The 19,825-nt window shown below is 45.0% G+C and overlaps 2 protein-coding genes across 5 annotated transcripts in view; one reads left to right on the top strand and one right to left on the bottom strand.

The window, feature by feature from the left end:
- Window positions 1-19,825, top strand: part of aplp2 (amyloid beta precursor like protein 2) — a 128,154-nt gene that overhangs the window by 37,419 nt on the left and 70,910 nt on the right. For all 4 annotated transcript variants that reach the window (XM_033049758.1, XM_033049757.1, XM_033049759.1 and 1 more), the window contains exons 2-3: window positions 11,217-11,390; window positions 12,010-12,139. In XM_033049758.1, the coding sequence (XP_032905649.1) occupies window positions 11,217-11,390; window positions 12,010-12,139 (304 nt within the window). The remainder of the gene's footprint in view (window positions 1-11,216; window positions 11,391-12,009; window positions 12,140-19,825) is intronic.
- LOC116991279 (zinc finger protein 239-like) lies at window positions 460-18,407 on the bottom strand. The gene is made up of 2 exons (XM_033049761.1): window positions 18,396-18,407; window positions 460-1,575 (listed from the first exon to the last, which is right to left on the bottom strand). Exon 2 carries the CDS (start codon window positions 1,434-1,436, stop codon window positions 576-578), a length of 861 nt encoding a protein of 286 aa, XP_032905652.1. The 5' UTR covers window positions 1,437-1,575; window positions 18,396-18,407; the 3' UTR covers window positions 460-575.

Raw genomic sequence — 19,825 nt, 5'->3', positions numbered from 1 at the left:
AGGAACACTAAAAATAACGGACTTCGCAGGTTTGCTTCAAGAGATTTTATTGCATGATATCATGGAGAGATGGCAGCAGTAAATTGCCCACCAGTTCTCTGATTTCAGAGCAGAATTAGCCAACAGTTATACTGTGTAGTAAACAACTTTTGTTTACTGCTGTTAGATACTACTTTACAAAAATATTCTATCAACTACACAGGTACCAATTATTTCATTAGTCATAATATACTTTTCGCTTATTTTAATCTTATTCAACAACAGATGGTTAATACAAGTCAAACACAATACAAGGGCATCTTGACATTATTCTATGTCACCTTTCAGGCGGCCCATGTCTCTATCTCCACTCCAAGCCATTCATAAGTCTCCCATTTACTGCAATGTATCTACACTACTAGCGGTAGGGGGCGCGGGTGATCTATTGTAACTCCTCACGAAGGGAAAACAAGTTTAGTTATCTTCTCTACCATTACATGTTTACATTTACCATCCACCCTTCAACACATTCCCAGACAAGAGGTAATGCATCTAATCTTACTTTGTCGATTCCCATGAATGTCTTCTGCACCTGGTCAAGCGAGAGCTGCCAATTGACACATCCAAAACACCCTTTTGTTACCTTGTTCCATTCCAGTCAAAATTAAGCAAGGAAGGGCATTAATTTTTCTTCCACACCGCCGGTGCACTTGCAGCCCCGACAACCGGGCAAAGCTCTTGCTGCAGGTGGAGCGGCCAAACGGCTTCTCGCCCGTGTGCACTCGCCGATGGACCTTCAGGTCATACGCTGTCATGAAGCTCTTGCCACAATAGGAGCAGCCGAAGGGCCTGGGGAAGGGACGGTCGCCGGTGTGCACACGCTGGTGGGACAGAAGCTTGGAGCAGGTGTAGCCATTGCCGCACTGGGCGCAGGTGTAGGGGCGCTTGCCAGTGTGGGTGCGCTGATGATCCAGCGGGTTTTTGGAGCGGGTGAAGCCCTTGTCGCAGTCGCTGCAGGGGTACGGCCGCTCCACGGTGTGCAGGTGCCTGTGCATCAGGTCCGGCGACGACTTGAAGCCTTTGCCACAGTCTGAGCAGGTGAAGGGCTGGTCACTGCTGTACACCCGCCGGTTCAGCCGCAACCCGGCCAACCGGGCAAAGCTCTTGCCACAGGTGGTGCGGTAGAAGGGCTTCTCGCCCGTGTGCACCCGCCGGTGCATCTTTAGCTCATGTGTCATCTTGAAGCTCTTTCCGCAGTCGGAGCAGCCGCAGGGACAATCGCCGGAGTGAACGTGGTTGTGCCGCAGCAGGCGGGTGAAGTTCTTGCCGCACTCCAAGCAGTTGAAGGGGCATTCTCCCGTGTGCACCCGCCGGTGGATCTCCAGCAGGCTCAGGTGCTGCCAGGCCTTGCCACGCACGTTGCACTCATCACACTTCTCCTTGTTGTGCACTGCCATGTGGTCCTCCACCGAAGCTCAGCCCCTCGAAGCTGAGCCCGCACACCGAGCAGATGGGGGAGGGCCCACCGGCACCCTGGCCGCCTTCAATGGCTGCTCACGTCCCCATCTCTCAGTCCATAGCAACGGCTCCTAAACCCTGCAGGAGGGGAACACAGAGGGTCAACAAGCTGGCAAACAGGACATTATTAACGCGTGAACATTTTCAGTGCTTGAAGGGGTGGTGGGGGGGGGGGGGGGTGAGGGGGTGTAAGTGGGGAACTGGGGAACTGGGTGCCGAGTATCCGGGAACCGCATCTAACCGCCTGCCCGCACGCATATCCGCCCACCCTGCGCCATGACGTCAGCCGCATGCACAGACGGCACTCGCAAAAGATGCCCTGACATCACCGCCAATCCGAGGGAGACTGCTGGCCCCGCCCCCTGCCATTGCGTAGATTCACATGGAGGGCGGCATGCATCATGGGAAGAAGGTCACACAGTGCTGGAGTCACTCAGCGGGTCGGGCAGTGTCTGTGGAGAGAAGGAATGCGTGACGTTTCGGGTCAATACCCTTCTTCAGTCTGATGAATATGAAATGTGATGTCACAATGAAATGCTCATAAAAAAACCCCTCTGGATTTGCATATTGATCATCAAGATGTTACGGTGATATTTGAAATGTGATATTGAGGTAGTAGGGCTAAGGATATTCAGAGCAGCTGTGGACATTGTGAAGGGGAAGGTACAAACACCATGTTATGATGCAAAAGCTTTTCACTACCTCTGTACATGTGGCAATAAACTAAATTAAACAATATATCAGTATGAATGACACAGATTTAAAAGGAATAATAATAATAATACATTTTATTTATTGGGTGCCTTTCAGACATCTCAAGGACACCTTACATAGGTTAACAGGAAATATAAACATATAATCAGAATAAAATAAATAATAAAGACATCACAGAAACACAAATTAAAAACAGAATTCAGTCCAAAAACAAAAATCAAAAACACAATGTTTAGAGCAGCGGCAGCTAAAGCGCGCCAGCGTCCACGCTCCCTTCACGGCAGCCATCTTGGACAAAGACTAACAGGATTACCTTACGACAAAAAATCATCCCCCCACAATGGACACCACTGTGGGGGGGGGGGGCACAATTTCCAGTCCCTATCCCAGGTTCACCCCAAAGTCAGGCCTATTGAGGCCACCGCAATTGCCTCTACGGAGGCCCGATGTTCCTGGCCATTCTCACCGGGTGGTCTTGCCCCGGTGTCAGGAGAGTCCTCTCAGCGGCTGGGCCACCTGGAACGGCCGCTATCTAGCTGGAGACCGCGGCTTCCGAAGCCGACAAGGCCGCGCCGGTTTGGAGCTCCCAGGCTCCCGATGTTGAAAACGGCGCCGCCCACTCCGCTCCGCAGACCTGCAGCCCGGAGGAATGAGGTTCTTGAAGCTGAATATAGGGAGTTGGAGGTCCTCTTTATAAAAGACATGTTTTAATGTAGTAATCTCACTATTGTTACCAGTGCCGCTTGCTAGTTAAAGTCAAAATAGCCGGATCTTTTATTTGAATGTGTTTTGAGAGGAATTGTTCAAAGGGTGGGTTCAAATTCCTGGATCTTTGCAACCAGTTCTGTGTTAGGTAGGACCAGTACATGTGGGCAGGCCGGTCCTAGCCAGAGCTGCTACTGATGTCCAAGGAGAATGTTAGCAAATGGTGTCAGAGTTTAAACTGAAATGGCAGGAAGATGGGAACCTATGCAGGGATAAGGAGAAATGGAAAAGCAAGGGAGAGATTGAGACAGGAAGGAGAAAGGAAAAACTAAAGGCAGATAAATCGAGGGTGGAAATCAAACAGAGCTACAGTGTAAATTTTGAAAGCGAAGTTAATGTCAAAAAATGCTAGGTAGACAAAAATGCTGGAGAAACTCAGCGGGTGAGGCAGCATCTATGGAGCGAAGGAAATAGGCAACGTTTCGGGTCGATCCCCTTCTTCAGACTGATGTGAGGGGGGGGGGGGGGAAGGAAGGAAGGAAGAGGTGGAGCCAGGGGGCTGAGGGAGAGCTGAGAAGGGGAGGAGAAAGTAAGGACTACCTGAAATTAGAGAAGTCAATGTTCAGACCGCTGGGGTGCAAACTGCCCAAGTGAAATATGAGGTGCTGCTCCTCCAATTTATGGTAATCCTCACTGGCCATGGAGGAGGCCCAGGACAGAAAGGTCGGATTCAAAATGGGAGGAGGTGTTGAAGTGCTGAGCTACCGGGAGATCAGGTTGGTTATTGCGAACCGAGCGGAGGTGCTAGCCTGAAAGATTGTGTTTTTATGTGGAACATTCACAAAAAGTTGGATGGTACATAGAATAGGTTCTTTGGACTACAAAGTCTGTGCTGAATATGATGCCAAGATCCTGTCCCTAACCCTCCATTCCCTGCATATCCATGTCCCTATCTAAAAGCCTCTTCAATGCCACTTGTATCTGTTTCCACCACCACCTATGGCAGCACATTCCAGGCACCCGCCACTCTGTGTAAAAGAAAAAAAAGCTCACACATCCCCTTTTAAACTATTCCTCTTGCTTTCAAGCTCTGCCTTCTAGTCTGACATTTCTACTCTGAAAAAAGGTTCTGACTGCCTACCCCATCTTTGCCTCCCATCATTTTTATACATGTCAGATCTTCCAACATTGCAGAGAAACAATCCAAGTTTGTTCACCCTCTCCTTTTAGCTTGTGTCCCCCTAATCCAGGCAGCACTTTGGTAAACCCCTCGTGCATCCTCCTTGCAAAGCAACTCTCCAAATGCAGCCTCACAAAAGTCTTGTGGAAATACATCATGACTTCCTGACTTATGCACAAGGCCTCAACCAATGAAGGCAAGTGTACCATATGCCTTCTTCTCCACTTCTACTACTATACTGATTTACCACCCTTACTAGCCTTGCATCTTTCTGGGAGCTTGGAACTTTGACCTCTGTACATCTGTAAACTTTCCCTTTACATTCAAGCCCTCAAATTTCAACACCTCACACTGGTTCAGTTTAAACTCCATTTTGCCACCTATTGCCGTAGTTGATCAATATCCTGCTGTATGCTTTAAACTTCCTACTGTCGCAACTCCAGCAATCTTGGCGTCAACTGCAAACTTACTAACCAGCCCATCTACATTTACATCCAGTTGTTCAAAAGGGAACTGCAGATGCTGGAATATCGAAGGTACACAAAATTGCTGGGTCACCCAGCAATTTTGTGTACCTTACATTTACATCCAAGTCCTTTATATCACAAACAACAGAAGTACCTGCACAGATCTCCACTGAACTCTATTCACAGACCGAAGATAGACACAAAATGGTGGAGTAACTCAGCGGGACAGGCAGCATCTCTGGAGAGAAGGAATAGGTGATGTTTCGGGTCGGGATACTTCTTCAGCCTGAGAGTCGGGGGAAAGGAAAACAAGAGATATTAATGGTGATGTAGAGAGATATAGAACAATTGAATGAAAGATATGCAAAAATGTAACTTCTGCTTCTTCTTTCGTGTGGCGTGCACAGCCTAAAGTTGTTGGACAACTTGTTCTATTTGATCTTCCGTTTGTGCACGTCGAGTTGATTGCATTAGTCGAAACAGGGCGGACCATGTGAAGGTTGCAATCTTCCACCCCCAAAAAAGTAACAATGATATAGGAAACAGGCCCTTGTTAGCTGTTTGCTAGGTGAGAACGAGTAGCTGGTGAGGGGAGGGATGGAGAATGCAGGGGTTACTTGAAGTTCGAGAAATTAATATTTATACCACTGGGTTGTAAGCTGCCCAAGCAAACTGAGATGCTCCTCCAATTTGTGTTTAACGTCACTCTGACAATGGGGAGGCCTTGGACAGACAGGTCCATGTGGGAATGGGAAGAGGAATTAAAGTGTTTGGCAACCGGGAGTCGGGTAGGTCCAGGCGGACTGAGTGAAGGTGTTCAGCAAATCGATCGCTCAGTCTACATTTGGTCATACCAATATGTAAGCAACCACATCTTGAACAACGAATACAGTAGATGAGGTTGGAGGAGGTGCAAGTGAACCTCTGCCTAACCTTAAAGGACTATCGGGGTTCCTGGACAGAGTCTGGTCTCGACCCGAAACGTCACCCAGTCTTTCTCTCCAGAGATGCTGCCTGTCCTGCTGAGTTACAGCATTTTGTCCAGCATTTTGTGTGTATCTTCGGTTTAAACCAGCAACTGCAGTTCTTTCCTACTCCATTCACAAACCTCCTGCCTGAGTATTGACATTCTATCACAATGTCTCTTATCGGTAGGCCAGTTCCGAATTCATACAATCCAGTTACTGTTAATCTCGTGCATCTTAATCTTCGCCTGCCATCCTAGCCTACCATGAGAGATTTTAGCAAATGCATTACTAAAATTCACAAAGATAACATCCACTGCACTACCTTCATCAATGACTTTCATCACACCCTCAAAAAATGTGATCGTTATTAATACACTCTTTGCTGAGGACAAAGCAATGCTGATTGTTCCAAAGTAACTTACTTTCTTCCAAATGGGAGTAAATCCTATCCTGAAGAGTCCTCTCCAGTAGCTTCTTTTCTATTGACGTGACTGGCCTATATTTCCCTGGATATTCTCTATTACTCCTTAACCAAAGGAACAACATTGGATACTCTTGTCCTCCGGGGCCTCATCTGTATCCAGAGGAGTACATTTTGCAAATTGATGATTGCAGGTGGACCAATGATGGAAACTTAACATCTAGGGCATTCATCATTTTGGAAAGTGTGGCAGGAAGGAAAAGGAAATGAAGTAGTGTTTATGGTTAAAGAGACAATTAGCACAGTAGTGATGAAGGCTCTTTGCCTGGATGATGCAAAATCCAGATGGGTAGACCAAAAAACTACAAGGATCAGAAATTGTTAATGGAAATATTATTTCTCATTTGTTTTGAACTTGGAGGGGTCTATTTAACCCTTGAAATGTATGCTGGGTCTGTCAGCATTAATGTCCTATTACCTCACTCAATTCCTTGTAAGAATTCTCACGAATGCACATCAATTCCTCCCTCAATAAACACTGAAAATGGATTGATTGTAATCATGTATTGTCTTTCTGCTGACTAGTTAGCACGCAACAAAAAGCTTTTCACTGTACCTCTGTGCATGGGACAATAAACTAAACTGAACTGACAGCAGCCAATGAACATTGGAGTAAACTGGAACACAGAGAAATTCCACCCAGTTGCAGGGAAAAAAATGTCCAAACTTCATATCATGGGTGTGCAATAGTTCTGCCCGCATAGACTCCAAATACTAATGGCAATGTTGGGAATGGCATTAAAAAGGAATGAAAATGTGGAATAAAGGTACAAATGTAACCTGGGTAACTTAAATCTACATGCAAGGAACAGGCTAGTCAAATTAGTAACAGTATTGTGGAGGAGCAATACCTGAATTGGGTGCAGGATTAAATTATGGACAAATCTAACAGACTAAACTAGAGGGCAAGTTATGCCACAATGAGTGTTGAAAGAGAATTAATAATTTTATTGTGTGAGGGCCCTCTTCTTCCCTGATAACCATCAGTATGGTAGCACCACGAGCCTGCGTGCTCAGCCCCTACTCTACTCGCTCTACACTCACGATTGTGTGGCCGGACACAGTGTGAACTTCACCTTCGCATTCACCAAGGACATCAATGTTGTCGGACGAATTACAGATAATGATGAGTCAGAGTATCGAAGTGAGATTGATTGACTGACCAAATAATGCCAACACAACAACCTGACTATCAATGTCGGAAGACCAAGGAACTGATTGTGGACTTTGGAAGAGGAAGGAAGAGGACCCACAAACTTGTCTATATCGATGGTGGAGAGGCCAAATGCTTCAAATTCCTAGGTGCGCATATCTCTGGAAGATCTTTCCTGGACGCAGCACGCTGATGCAACTATAAAGAAAGCCCATCAGTGCCTCTACTTCCTGAGAAGATTGCAGAGATTGGGTATGTCAGAGAGGACTCTCTTGATCTTCTACAGGTGCACAGTGGAGAAGGTATTAACTGGTTGCATCACGGCTTGGTTCAGCAACTTGAATGACCAGGAACGAAGAAGTCTGCAAAATATGGTGAACACTGCCCAGTCAGTCCATCATGGGTACTGACCTCCCCACCATTGAAGGGATTTACAGGAGTCACAGCCTCAAAAAGGCAGCCAGCATCATCAGAGACCCACACCATCCTGGCCGCACTCATTTCACCCCTGCTGGAGTAACATCTCTGGAGAAAAGGAATAGGTGATGTTTCGGTTTGAGACCCTTCTTCAGACGCCACAGAGGCGGAGCGGCGAGAAAGGATGTTGCCAAACTCTCGTCTGGAGGAGGAGCACAGAGGGGAAGCAGCGAGAGAGAGCACACATACACCCCCCCCCCCCCCCCCCCCCCACACGCAACCACACCACCACACATGCCAAAAATTCAGTGTGTGTATATATACTTAACTATTTTTCCTCGTTTATTACGTCTCTTGTCTTGGGATTGAGCAAATATAATATAGTAAAATTCTTCAATAAGATGAGAAGTGGCATTGTGGATTTAAAACAAGGGTCTTGAACCTAACTATGTAAAGATAGATTCTCAAACTTACGCGGTTGATTTTGGATTTACAATGGCCAGTCATTCAGGAGCACATTGATAAACGACAAAATTGTTCATTGCTGTCTGGAACAAAAATGAAAAAAGAAGAAAGACTCAATCGTAAGGAATTAAGCAAAATTAGGGATAGTAGTAGATTCAAGGTGGAGACATAAAATGGCATTGTAAATAGGTGTTAGTTAGGGAATGATTGAATTAAAGGTTGATAAATCCCCAGTACCTTGGACAACATTCCAGAGTGTTTCAGGAAGTGCCCAAAAATAACAGAATACTTATTGTCACGTGCAACAAGGCACAGTGAGATTCTTTGCTTGCATACACCTACAGCGCTGACAAAGTCACAAAGTACGCCGGCTCCTCCTTTGTTCTCCCTGCCCCCAGGTTATCCATTGTTCTCCCCCCTCCCTCATGGTGGTCCCCCCACGCCGGGTCCTCCATTGTATATGACCTGTGTAGGAAGGAACTGCAGATGCTGGTTTAAACCGAGATAGACACAAAATGCCAGAGTAACTCAGTGAGACAGGCAGCATCTCATTTCCCTTTCCCATGACTTTCATTCTGAAGAAGGGTCTCGACCGGAACATCACCCATCCTTCTCTCCAGAGATGCTGCCGGTACCGCTGAGTTACTCCAACAATTTGTGTCTATCTCGTCATGAACAACACAATTTTGTCTGCAAATTTAGTAATCATTCTTTGTACATTCGCAGCCAGATTCTTAAATGATATACAAGCAGTAACAATCCCAGCCCTGGTCCTTCTGCTCCGCCTAAGTCACAGGCTTTCAATCGCAAAAACAACACACTGGCTCATCCAATGCTACTTACCAGACTGGGGGGGGGGTGGGGGGGGACAACAATTTGCTGGAGGCACTTAGTGGGTCAGGCAGCTTTGCGGAGAGAAATAGACTGGCGACATTTTGGGTCATGATCCTTCATCTGAACTGATGGAGTAGAGGGGAAATAGTTGACAGGAAATGATGAGGTTAAAGGCTGCCGTTGATTTTGTGCAACAGCAGGAGATTACAACAGGCAGCAGTTTGATTGGTTGAGCGTTCAAAGTTGGCTAATTGAGCAACCTATAAAAAGGCCAGGTGGACCGGCCGTGTTGGGGGCAAGTGTGAGGGTTTGACTCGAGGCTGAGGAAAAGCTAAGCGGAGGGAGACAGGAGGTAAAGGTGTAGTCTGCTATTTCTTGTGTGTGAGTGTGCTCTTGGTGGCAGGCAATGGTGCTGCAATGTTCCTCCTACAGGATGTGAGAAGTCAGGGAAACTGCTGATGTCCCTGACGACTCTCCCTGTGGGAATTGTGTCCATGTTGACAGGGAGACTCCGTGGTGCCAGTGTCCATGATGTCTCTGAGTTCACTGAATGGGGGTCCAGGACAAGAGAGGAATGGGTAATGAGAGTGTGGAGGACAGGAAAGAAACTGCATGATGTGGGCAGGGTGTGTAAGAAGGAACTGCAGATGCTGGTTTAAACTGACGATAGACACAAAAATCTGAAGTAACTCAGCGGGGCAGGCAGCTTCTCTGAAGCGAAGCAATGGGTCACATTTCGGGTCGAGAATCTTCTGAAGAAGAAGGGTCTCGACTCGAAACGTCACCCATTTCTTCTCTCCAGAGATGCTGAGTTCCTCCAGATTTTTGTGCCTATCTATGATGTGGGCAGGGGTCAGGGTGTGGAAAGAAAGGTTTGGGTGGGGTCTGGAGAAGCTAAGCTGGGTTGATGATGAAAAGGTCTGCATTACTTGAAGTTGGAATTTACCTGTTCGCTGACTTTGAGCATGTTCCTGTATTCCGTGCGCTCGTGTACCCAGTTCATAAATGTGGATACATTTGAATATTTTACTGTTGTAATGTTCTTCTTACAAACCATGTTCTCGGGGTATCTAAATCTAAATGTTATTAGTTATTTAAGTTATGACATCGGATGGAAGCTGCATACCAAATCTCGTTGCGCTTATGTGCAATGACAATAAAAGATATTATTATTATATTATTATTATTATTATTATTATTATTAAATGTGAGGTTATCCACTTTGATGGCAAACACCGGAAGGCAGATTATTATCTGAATGGTGTCAAGTTGGGAAAATGGGAAGTACAACGAGATCTGGGGGTCCTTGTTCATCCGTCACTGAAAGTAAGCATGCAGGTACAGCAGGCAGTGAAGAAAACGAATGGCATCTTGGCCTTCATAACAAGAGGAATTGAGTATAGGAGCAAAGAGGTCCTTCTGCAGTTGTGCAGGGCCCTAGTGAGACCACACCTGGAGTACTGTGTGCAGTTTTTGTCTTCAAATTTGAGGAAGGACCTTCTTGCTATTGAGGGAGTGCAGCATAGGTTCACGAGGTTAATTCCTGGGATGACAGGATTGTCATATGTTGATAAAATGGAGCGGCTGGGCTTGTATACTCTGGAATGTAGAAGGATGAGAGGGAATCTTATTGAAACATGTAAGATTATTAAGGGTTTGGACATGCTTGAGGCAGGAAACATGTTCCCGATGTTGGGGGAGTCCAGAAGCAGGGGCCACAGTTTAAGAATAACGGGTAAGCCATTTAGAACAGAGATGAGGAAAAACTTTTTCACACAGAGGGCTGTGAATCTATGGAATTATCTGTCTCAGAAGGCAGTGGAGGCCAATTCTCTGGATGCTCTCAAGAGAGAGTTAGATAGCAGAGTCAGGGGATATGGGGAGAAGGCAGGAACGGGGTACTGATTGTGGATGATTGGCCATGATCATATTGAATGGCGGTGCTGGCTCGAAGGGCCGAATGGCCTACTCCTGCACCTGTTGTCTATTGTCATACTGCCTATTGTCATATTGGTAAGCAGCTAATCAGTTCTAAATGGAATGTGGTGAAGTCCCATGGTACCTTGTCTGTTATTCATTTTATTCATGATATGTAACTGTTCTTCATTGTAACCTGTCTACTGAGGCATTTCTACATTCTACTGTTGTGATGCTGCTTTCTTCCTGGCTGCTTCTAAAACCTTGTGCAGTTATGTGGAATGAACAGCAATCGCTGGACGATTAGATCCTGTGACTAAATTAAGAAATAATTCAAATGCTTGCTGGATTACTGTGAATAATGTTGGTGGTTGATGAGCGATGAACTGCTGGTGAAGCTTTTGTTTCTTTGTTTCAGGCATTAGCAGCAAATACTGGAGCTGGATTTGCAGTAGCAGAGCCACAAATTGCCATGTTCTGTGGAAAGCTCAATATGCATATCAATATCCACAATGGAAAATGGGAATCTGATCCTTCAGGAACCAAAAGCTGCCTAGGAAACAAAGAAGAGATTCAGCAATATTGTCAGGAGGTGAGTCGTGAGCATATGTCCTTTATTATTACAGTCGGCCTAAAATTTTGCAATGCGACCATATTTTGCTGAGGTGAACAGAAGTTAATGCAAGCTCACTCCCATCGATCATTCAATTGCCCCGTCAAAAATATTGTGTCGTTCATGGAGCCCATTAATAGCATTTATTTCCCAGCTAGTAAAATACAACCAAATTCTTTAAATGCTGTTGCTGTAAAATAAACTCTGACAATCTGAAAAAACTGCAGGGAGAGAAACAGTTTCAACATTTCAGGTTGATGATCCTGAATTCAAGTTCGTCATTTGCATAGGAGTTACAGAACCTGTCAGTGGTTGGAAGTATTCATGGCTCCAGGCCAGAGGCAAATGTCAAAATGGATCCTGCCATCCAAAAAACAAATGTGAAGATAGACATAAAATGCTGTAGTAACTCAGTGTGTCAGGCAGCATCTCTTGAGAAAAGGAATAGGTGATGATTGGAATAGACCCTTCTTCTGATCGAGTCAGGGGCGAGGGAAGCTAGAGGTATGAAAAAATACAACAAACAAATGAACCCAAATTAAACAAAATCTGTGAATATAAATCTGTCTGATATAAATATGGCATTTACTTTTGTTAGGTTTATCCAGAGCTGCAAATTACCAATGTGATGGAAGCAAATAAACCGATCAGCATTGAGAACTGGTGTAAGAAGGGAAAGAAACAATGTCGTGGTCACACTCACATGGCCATTCCTGTGAAGTGCCTGGGTGAGTACCATATAACCATATAACAATTACAGCACGGAAACAGGCCATCTCGGCCCTACAAGTCCGTGCCGAACAACTTTTTTCCCTTAGTCCCACCTGCCTGCACTCATACCATAACCCTCCATTCCCTTCTCATCCATATGCCTATCCAATTTATTTTTAAATGATACCAACGAACCTGCCGCCACCACTTCCGCTGGAAGCTCATTCCACACCGCTACCACTCTCTGAGTAAAGAAGTTCCCCCTCATGTTACCCCTAAATTTCTGTCCCTTAATTCTGAAGTCATGTCCTCTTGTTTGAATCTTCCCTATTCTCAAAGGGAAAAGCTTGATCACATCAACTCTGTCTATCCCTCTCATCATTTTAAAGACCTCTATCAAGTCCCCCCTTAACCTTCTGCGCTCCAGAGAATAAAGACCTAACTTATTCAACCTATCTCTGTAACTTAGTTGTTGAAACCCAGGCAACATTCTAGTAAATCTCCTATGTACTCTCTCTATTTTGTTGACATCCTTCCTATAATTGGGCGACCAAAATTGTACACCACGACCAAAATTGTACACCATTTACATTGTACAAATTTACCTTCACCTAAAACCCAGTACTAGAGGAAAGGAGCCTATTCCCGCTTATGCCATTCTTAAAACAGAATCTGAAAGTTAGCAGCAGTGAGCAGCTGTGTTATTGATTCATCTGTGAAACATTAGAATCTCTCTCATATAAAAGGCTTGCTGATGGGTATCAAACTGATTACTGCTTGTAATATGACATTAATTAAATCAGTTACTGTCCAGATTGGTTTACAAAGCTTGTTCTCTCAGCATCATGCATTTAGATCCAGGTTATTGTCAGTAAAACATAAACTAATCTGTGTAACTTGTCTTTTGAGAATTGTTGGGTTGGAGTACTTGTAATCTGAAGAAAAATGCCTCTTTGCTTCACCTGGCCCTCACTGCATCTCCACAATGTATTTACATTTGCACAGCTAATTAGATTATGGCTCCCATAACATTAGTAATGATTCTAAGATTTGCATAGTGAATTGTGTGTTCATTGGAATAGCTTGGTCGTTTGAAAAGCCAAGACAAAAATTGTACAAGAAATCCAAGTATATTAAGGTAGACACAAAAATTGGAGTAACTCAGTGGGACAGGCAGCATCTCTGGAAAGAAGGAATAGGTGACGTTTCGGGTCGAGACCCTTCTTTAGAATGTACTAAGTATATTTAGATGACTTGTTACAGAATGCCCTGGAGGAGTATGGGCAAACCTCTTGGCCAAAACGGGCTGCCAGTTACTTGAAGAAGACCATGCAAATGCGATGAATTGATTAAAGTGGAATGAAGCAGTTATGTGGCCCAACTTCAATATCACATGTTGACACTTTTAGTTTTTTCTTTGTTAGAATAATTGGGAATGAAATTATGGATTATGCAGAGAATTATCAAATGAAGCTATTCTGTCCATGCATCCAGTTTGTGCCTGATCATGGAAAGTATTTTGCAGTCTGATGCATTCCCTTCCTTTTGCTGCAGAGTCATCACATTGTTTTCTTTTCAAGTAATGACAACCCCACGTTACAGGTCACAGAAATTCACCTTTCAAGAATTCACAAATCACGTCAAAATTTTGAGATACAGAATAAAATTATCTCTATAAATCAATACAGGGCCTGGATTATTGAATCTGGATAAGAGAGGAAGAGTGAAACCAAATAAGGGAGATAGATGGTAGGTAGATGAGAACGGTGCGGGGAGGGGTTAGGGATCCGGTAGGAAGAGTGTGTTGGCAGATTGGGTGGGAAAGGATTGGGGAGAAAGCAATGATGGAGAGCTGGGAGGATAGGAGTTGAAAATAAGGGGGTGTTGAGCTAACTTTGATAAATCAGAAGGGAAAGAAAGAGAGACAGAGGAGTGCGTTAACTGATATTGAATTCAATGTTCATGCCATTGTCTTGGGGACTACCCAGGAAGAATGTGAGGTGCTGTTATAGACTCATAGATCATAGTGTCATACAGGTGGAAACAGGCTCTTCGGCCAACTTGCCCACGCCGACCAACAATGTCCCAGCTACATTAGTCCGACTTGCCTGCGTTTGGCCCATACCCCTCCAAACCTGTCCAATCCATGGTGATGAGTCAGAGTATAGATGAGTCAGAGATAATAATAATAATAATAAATTTTATTTAATGGGCGCCTTTCAAACATCTCAAGGACACCTTACATAGTATATCGGAATAACATATAATCGGAATAAAACAAGTAATAAAGACATCACAGAGACACAAATTAAAAACAGGATTCAATCCAAAAACAGAAAATCAAAAACATAGTGTGAAGAGGGAGCAGCGGCAGCCAAAGCGCGCCAGCGTTCACTCTCTCTTCACGGCAGCCATCTTGGACACAGACCTACAAGACTACAATTAGACAAAAAAATCATCCCCCCACAGTGGGTAGCACTGTGGGGAAGGCACAATGTCCAGTCCCCACCCCATGTTCACCCCAAAGTCAGGCCTATTGAGGCCACCGCAATTGCCTCTACGGAGGCCCGATGTCCCTGGCCGTTCTCACCGGGTGGTCTTGCCCCGGCGTCGGGAGAGTCCTTTCGGCGGCTGGGCCACCTGGAACGGCCGCTTCCTGGTTGGAGCCCGCGGCTGCCGAAGCCGACAAGGCCGCGCCGGTTTGGAGCTCCCAGGCTCCCGATGACAAAATCGGCGCCGCCTCTCCGCTCCGCAGACCCGCAGCCCGGAGTTGTTGCTCTCGGCGGTCCAGCTCGCCAGAGCTCCAGCGCGTCGCTCCAGCGCGGCGACCCAGGCAAGGGATCGCCCGCTCCGCTCCAGCGCTCCAATGCTGTGCCGCCGCCGAGGCCGAGGTGCTGGGCGGTTCCCGCCAGGAAACGGCGCTCCAAGCCCGCAGGTAGGCCACGAGGACGGGTCGACGGGCAGCCCGGAGAAAAGGCTGCCACACCGACCAGGTAGGGACCTAGAAATTAAGTTTACACCTACCCCCCACATTAAAATGACCATATCCCCTACAAACAAAAAACAGGACTCACTAAAAACTATTAAAAAAAACGGATTTAAAACGGACGGCTGCTGGCTAGCAGCCGTTCACCAAGATGGCTCCTCCTCCCATGGTGATGAGTCAGAGTATAGAAGTGATATCAACCGATTGACCAAATGGTGCCAGCACAACAACCTGGCTCGCAACATCAGTAAAACCAAGGAACTGATTGTGGACTTTGGAAGGGGAAGGATAAGGACCCACAATCCTATTTATATCGATGGGTGGAGAGGGTCAAAACTTCAATTTTCTGAGCTGCATATTTTTGAAGATCTTTCCTGAACCCAGCACACTGATGCAATTATAAAGAAGGCATATCAGCGCCTCTACTTCCTGAGAAGACTACGGAGATTCGGTATGTCAAAGAGGATTCTCTTGGAACGTCTACAGGTGCACAGTAGAGAGCATACTGACTAGCTGCATCGTGGTCTGGTTCTGCAACTTGAACGTCCAGGAACGGAAAAGACTGCAAAAAGTTGTGAACACTGCCCAGTCCATCACCAGCTCTGACCTCCCCACCATCGAAGGGATCTACCGAAGTCGCTGCCTCAGGTATTCTGTTGTGCTGCAGCAAGCAAGAATTTCATTGTCCTATCTGGGACATATGACAATAAAACAGCCTTGACTCATGATTCTTACCTGCTTAACAGTTTGTTAAACATTGGGATAGTCCCTGCCTCAACCCTGCAGCTTGTTCCAAACACCCACCACCCATTGTGTGAAAATGTTACCCCTCAGATTCCTATTAAATCTTTTCACCTTAAACCCATGTCCTGTGATCCTCGGTTCACCTACTCTGGGCAAGCAACTCTGTGTATCTAACGGATCTATTCCTCTCATGATTTTATACACCTCTATAAGACCACCCCTCATCCTCCAGCGCTCCAAAGAAGAGTCCTAGCCTGCTCAACCTCTCCCTATAGAGCTGAGCCTTGAGTACTGGTAACATCCTCGTAAATCTGCTCTGTACCGTTCCAACTTGACAATATCTTTTCTCTAACATGGCACCCAGAACTGAACACGATACTGTTCTTGTGTAGGAAGGATCTGCAGATGCTGGTTTAAATCAAAGGTAGACACAAAATGCTGGAGGAACTCAGCAGTATAGGCAGCATCTCTGGCGTCTCTCATCCCATTCCTTATTTCCAGAGATGCTGCCTGTCCTGCTGAGACACATTTTATGTCTACCTATGATACTGTTCATCCTAGTTTGCGTTTGACCCCACCTTGGCAGTGGAGGAGACCAAATTCATTAGGTGGGTGTGGGAGTGGGAAGAGGAATTAAATGGCTAGCAAACGGGAGCTACTTAATGTCGTCTGTCCATTTGTCTTTGCAAATGGATAGGGTTCCTTCAGCAGTTTGCTTTTAGCTACAGATTCCAACTTCAGTTGTTTCTTTTGTCACTACTCCAGTCTTTTCCTCTGCAGTAAAGCTCTTCAATTCCATTTGATTTCCAAGATTGAAGTTCACAGTGAAGATAAAATTGTAACATCACACAGTTGTCTTTTTAAAACAGATCTTTTTGATGTTCCGTGAGATTCTGATTTCACAGTCCTTTGAGGCACTACATTGCTGACCTAAGTAACCCACTTCAGTTTAGTTTAGAGGTACGGTGCGGGAACAAGTACTTTGACCCACCGAGTCGGGATCACCCAGCGATCCCCACACATTAACACTATCCTACATGCACTAGTAGGGACAATTTTTTTTTACACTTTAACCAATCCAATTAACCTACAAACCTGTATGTCTTTGGAGTGTGGGAGGAAACCGAAGATCTTAGAGAAAACCCACGCAGTCAAGGGGAGAACGTACAAACTCAAACCCAGGTCTCCAGCGCTGTAAGGCAGTAACTCTACCTCTGCGCCACTGTGCCTCCTACTTTATGAATGTGTTTCTCTTTTTACATTTTTCTTCACTGGTCATTCTAACTGAACGACCGCAGATTACAGAAAATAATATCTCCTGACTTGCCCAGTCAGCATCCATTACAATTTTGAAATGCTTTGTTTCTCTTCTTGACTTTTTCTGCTATCAGGACAGCGATTCAGCTAGTGTAACCTCTCGCAGTAAGTGAAGATGATCATTGAGATCCTGGCTGACTGCTTCTTCCTGTCATCTGCAATGTCTTGATCGTGTAAATGATGTTACTGCCCAGACGTGTACACAGCACACGTTCTCGGGCCTAGCCAGATACTGTATTTTCGGCATTGTACCCATATTAACAAAGACAAGGAATTTGCACACTTTCTTAATTGCAGATTTATGAATATTTCTCTTTCCCAATTTTGTGAATGGCCCCTGAAATGTAAAACTTTCACTGTTTATCTTTCTGACTTGTTTGTCCAGAATTATCAGGTTTTTTGTCAGGATCTGCAGCTTTTTAATTTTCATTCTGCAAATTCAAAATTCTTCCCTGTTCTTGCTTGCCCTTTGTCTATCATTAAATCACCTCACCCAGTTGCATTCATATCAGAACTTTCAGCTGCTTTAAGATTTTCTTTCCTTCTGACAATTTCATACTGACAATCTTATACGAAACATTATTCTCCTTCTCTTTCCACAGACTGATTACTGATTTACTAATTAATTACTGATCACTGATTTACTTTACTGCTTAATTTAATTTACTCATTAATTAAATGGGATCAAAGCAGAAAATGCTGGGGGGGAAAAATCGCCTTTTTTGTTTTTATTTCAGATTTGCAACAACTACAGTTATTAATTATTCATCTTCCCCATATCGACATCTTGCTATTGACTAATCCCCACATCACCCTGCTCTATCACGCCTTTTGTCCTTCAGTCACCATATCTCACACTTTCTGTGTTACCCCTTCCATCTTTATCTGCATTTCAGACTTGTTTTATCACTACCTTTTAACCATATAACCATATAACAATTACAGCACGGAAACAGGCCATCTCGACCCTTCTAGTCCGTGCCGAACACTTAATCTCCCCTAGTCCCATATACCTGCGCTCAGACCATAACCCTCCATTCCTTTCCCATCCATATAACTATCCAATTTATTTTTAAATGATAAAAACGAACCTGCCTCCACCACCTTCACTGGAAGCTCATTCCACACAGCTACCACTCTCTTAGTTTTTTTTACAATTGATCTGAAACATTAACTCTGTTCCCCTCTGTTGTACGAGAGTGGTTTGATGTCAGTAGCACATGTACTGTACTTGGCAAAGTAAGACCTGTTCCGTTAGGATGGGCTTCACTTGATTCATGCCTGGACTACAGTCCTAATAAATGAAATAACTTGGGCAATTAGAAACATAGATAGAAACATAGAAATTAGGTGCAGGAGTAGGCCATTCGGCCCTTCGAGCCTGCACCGCCATTCAATATGATCATGGCTGATCATCCAACTCAGTATCCCGTACCTGCCTTCTCTCCATACCCTCTGATCCCCTTAGCCACAAGGGCCACATCTAACTCCCTCTTAAATATAGCCAATGAACTGGCCTCAACTACCCTCTGTGGCAGAGAGTTCCAGAGATTCACCACTCTCTGTGTGAAAAAGGTTTTTCTCATCTCGGTTTTAAAGGATTTCCCCCTTATCCTTAAGCTGTGACCCCTTGTCCTGGACTTCCCCAACATCGGGAACAATCTTCCTGCATCTAGCCTGTCCAACCCCTTAAGAATTTTGTAAGTTTTTATAAGATCCCCTCTCAATCTCCTAAATTCTAGGGAGTATAAACCAAGTCTATCCAGTCTTTCTTCATAAGACAGTCCTGACATCCCAGGAATCAGTCTGGTGAACCTGCTCTGCACTCCCTCTATGGCAATAATGTCCTTCCTCAGATTTGGAGACCAAAACTGTACGCAATACTCCAGGTGTGGTCCCACCAAGACCCTGTACAACTGCAGTAGAACCTCCCTGCTCCTATACTCAAATCCTTTTGCTATGAAAGCTAACATACCATTCGCTTTCTTCACTGCCTGCTGCACCTGCATACCCACTTTCAATGACTGGTGTACCATGACACCCAGGTCTCGCTGCATCTCCCCTTTTCCTAATCGGCCACCATTTAGATAATAGTCTGCTTTCCTGTTTTTGCCACCAAAATGGATAACCTCACATTTATCCACATTATACTGCATCTGCCAAACATTTGCCCACTCACCCAGCCTATCCAAGTCACCTTGCAGTCTCCTAGCATCCTCCTCACAGCTAACACTGCCCCCCAGCTTAGTGTCATCCGCAAACTTGGAGGTATTGCCTTCAATTCCCTCATCCAGATCATTAATATATATTGTAAATAGCTGGGGTCCCAGCACTGAGCCTTGCGGTATCCCACTAGTCACTGCCCGTCATTGTGAAAAGGACCCGTTTACTCCTACTCTTTGCTTCCTGTTTGCCAGCCAGTTCTCTATCCACATCAATACTGAACCCCCAATGCCATGTGCTTTAAGTTTGTATACTAATCTCTTATGTGGGACCTTGTCGAAAGCCTTCTGGAAGTCCAGATACACCACATCCACTGGTTCTCCCCTATCCACGCTACTAGTTACATCCTCGAAAAATTCTATAAGATTCGTCAAACATGATTTACCTTTTGTAAATCCATGCTGACTTTGTTCAATTATTTCACCACTTTCCA

This window comes from Amblyraja radiata, chromosome 33 (assembly GCF_010909765.2).
Source record: "Amblyraja radiata isolate CabotCenter1 chromosome 33, sAmbRad1.1.pri, whole genome shotgun sequence".
NCBI lineage: Eukaryota > Metazoa > Chordata > Chondrichthyes > Rajiformes > Rajidae > Amblyraja > Amblyraja radiata.
This window is presented reverse-complemented; position numbering and strand designations above follow the sequence as displayed.

Coding starts and splice junctions, on each gene's coding strand:
- LOC116991279 (XM_033049761.1), bottom strand. CDS start 1,436: ATGGCAGTGCACAACAAGGAGAAGTGTGATGAGTGCAACGTGCGTGGC.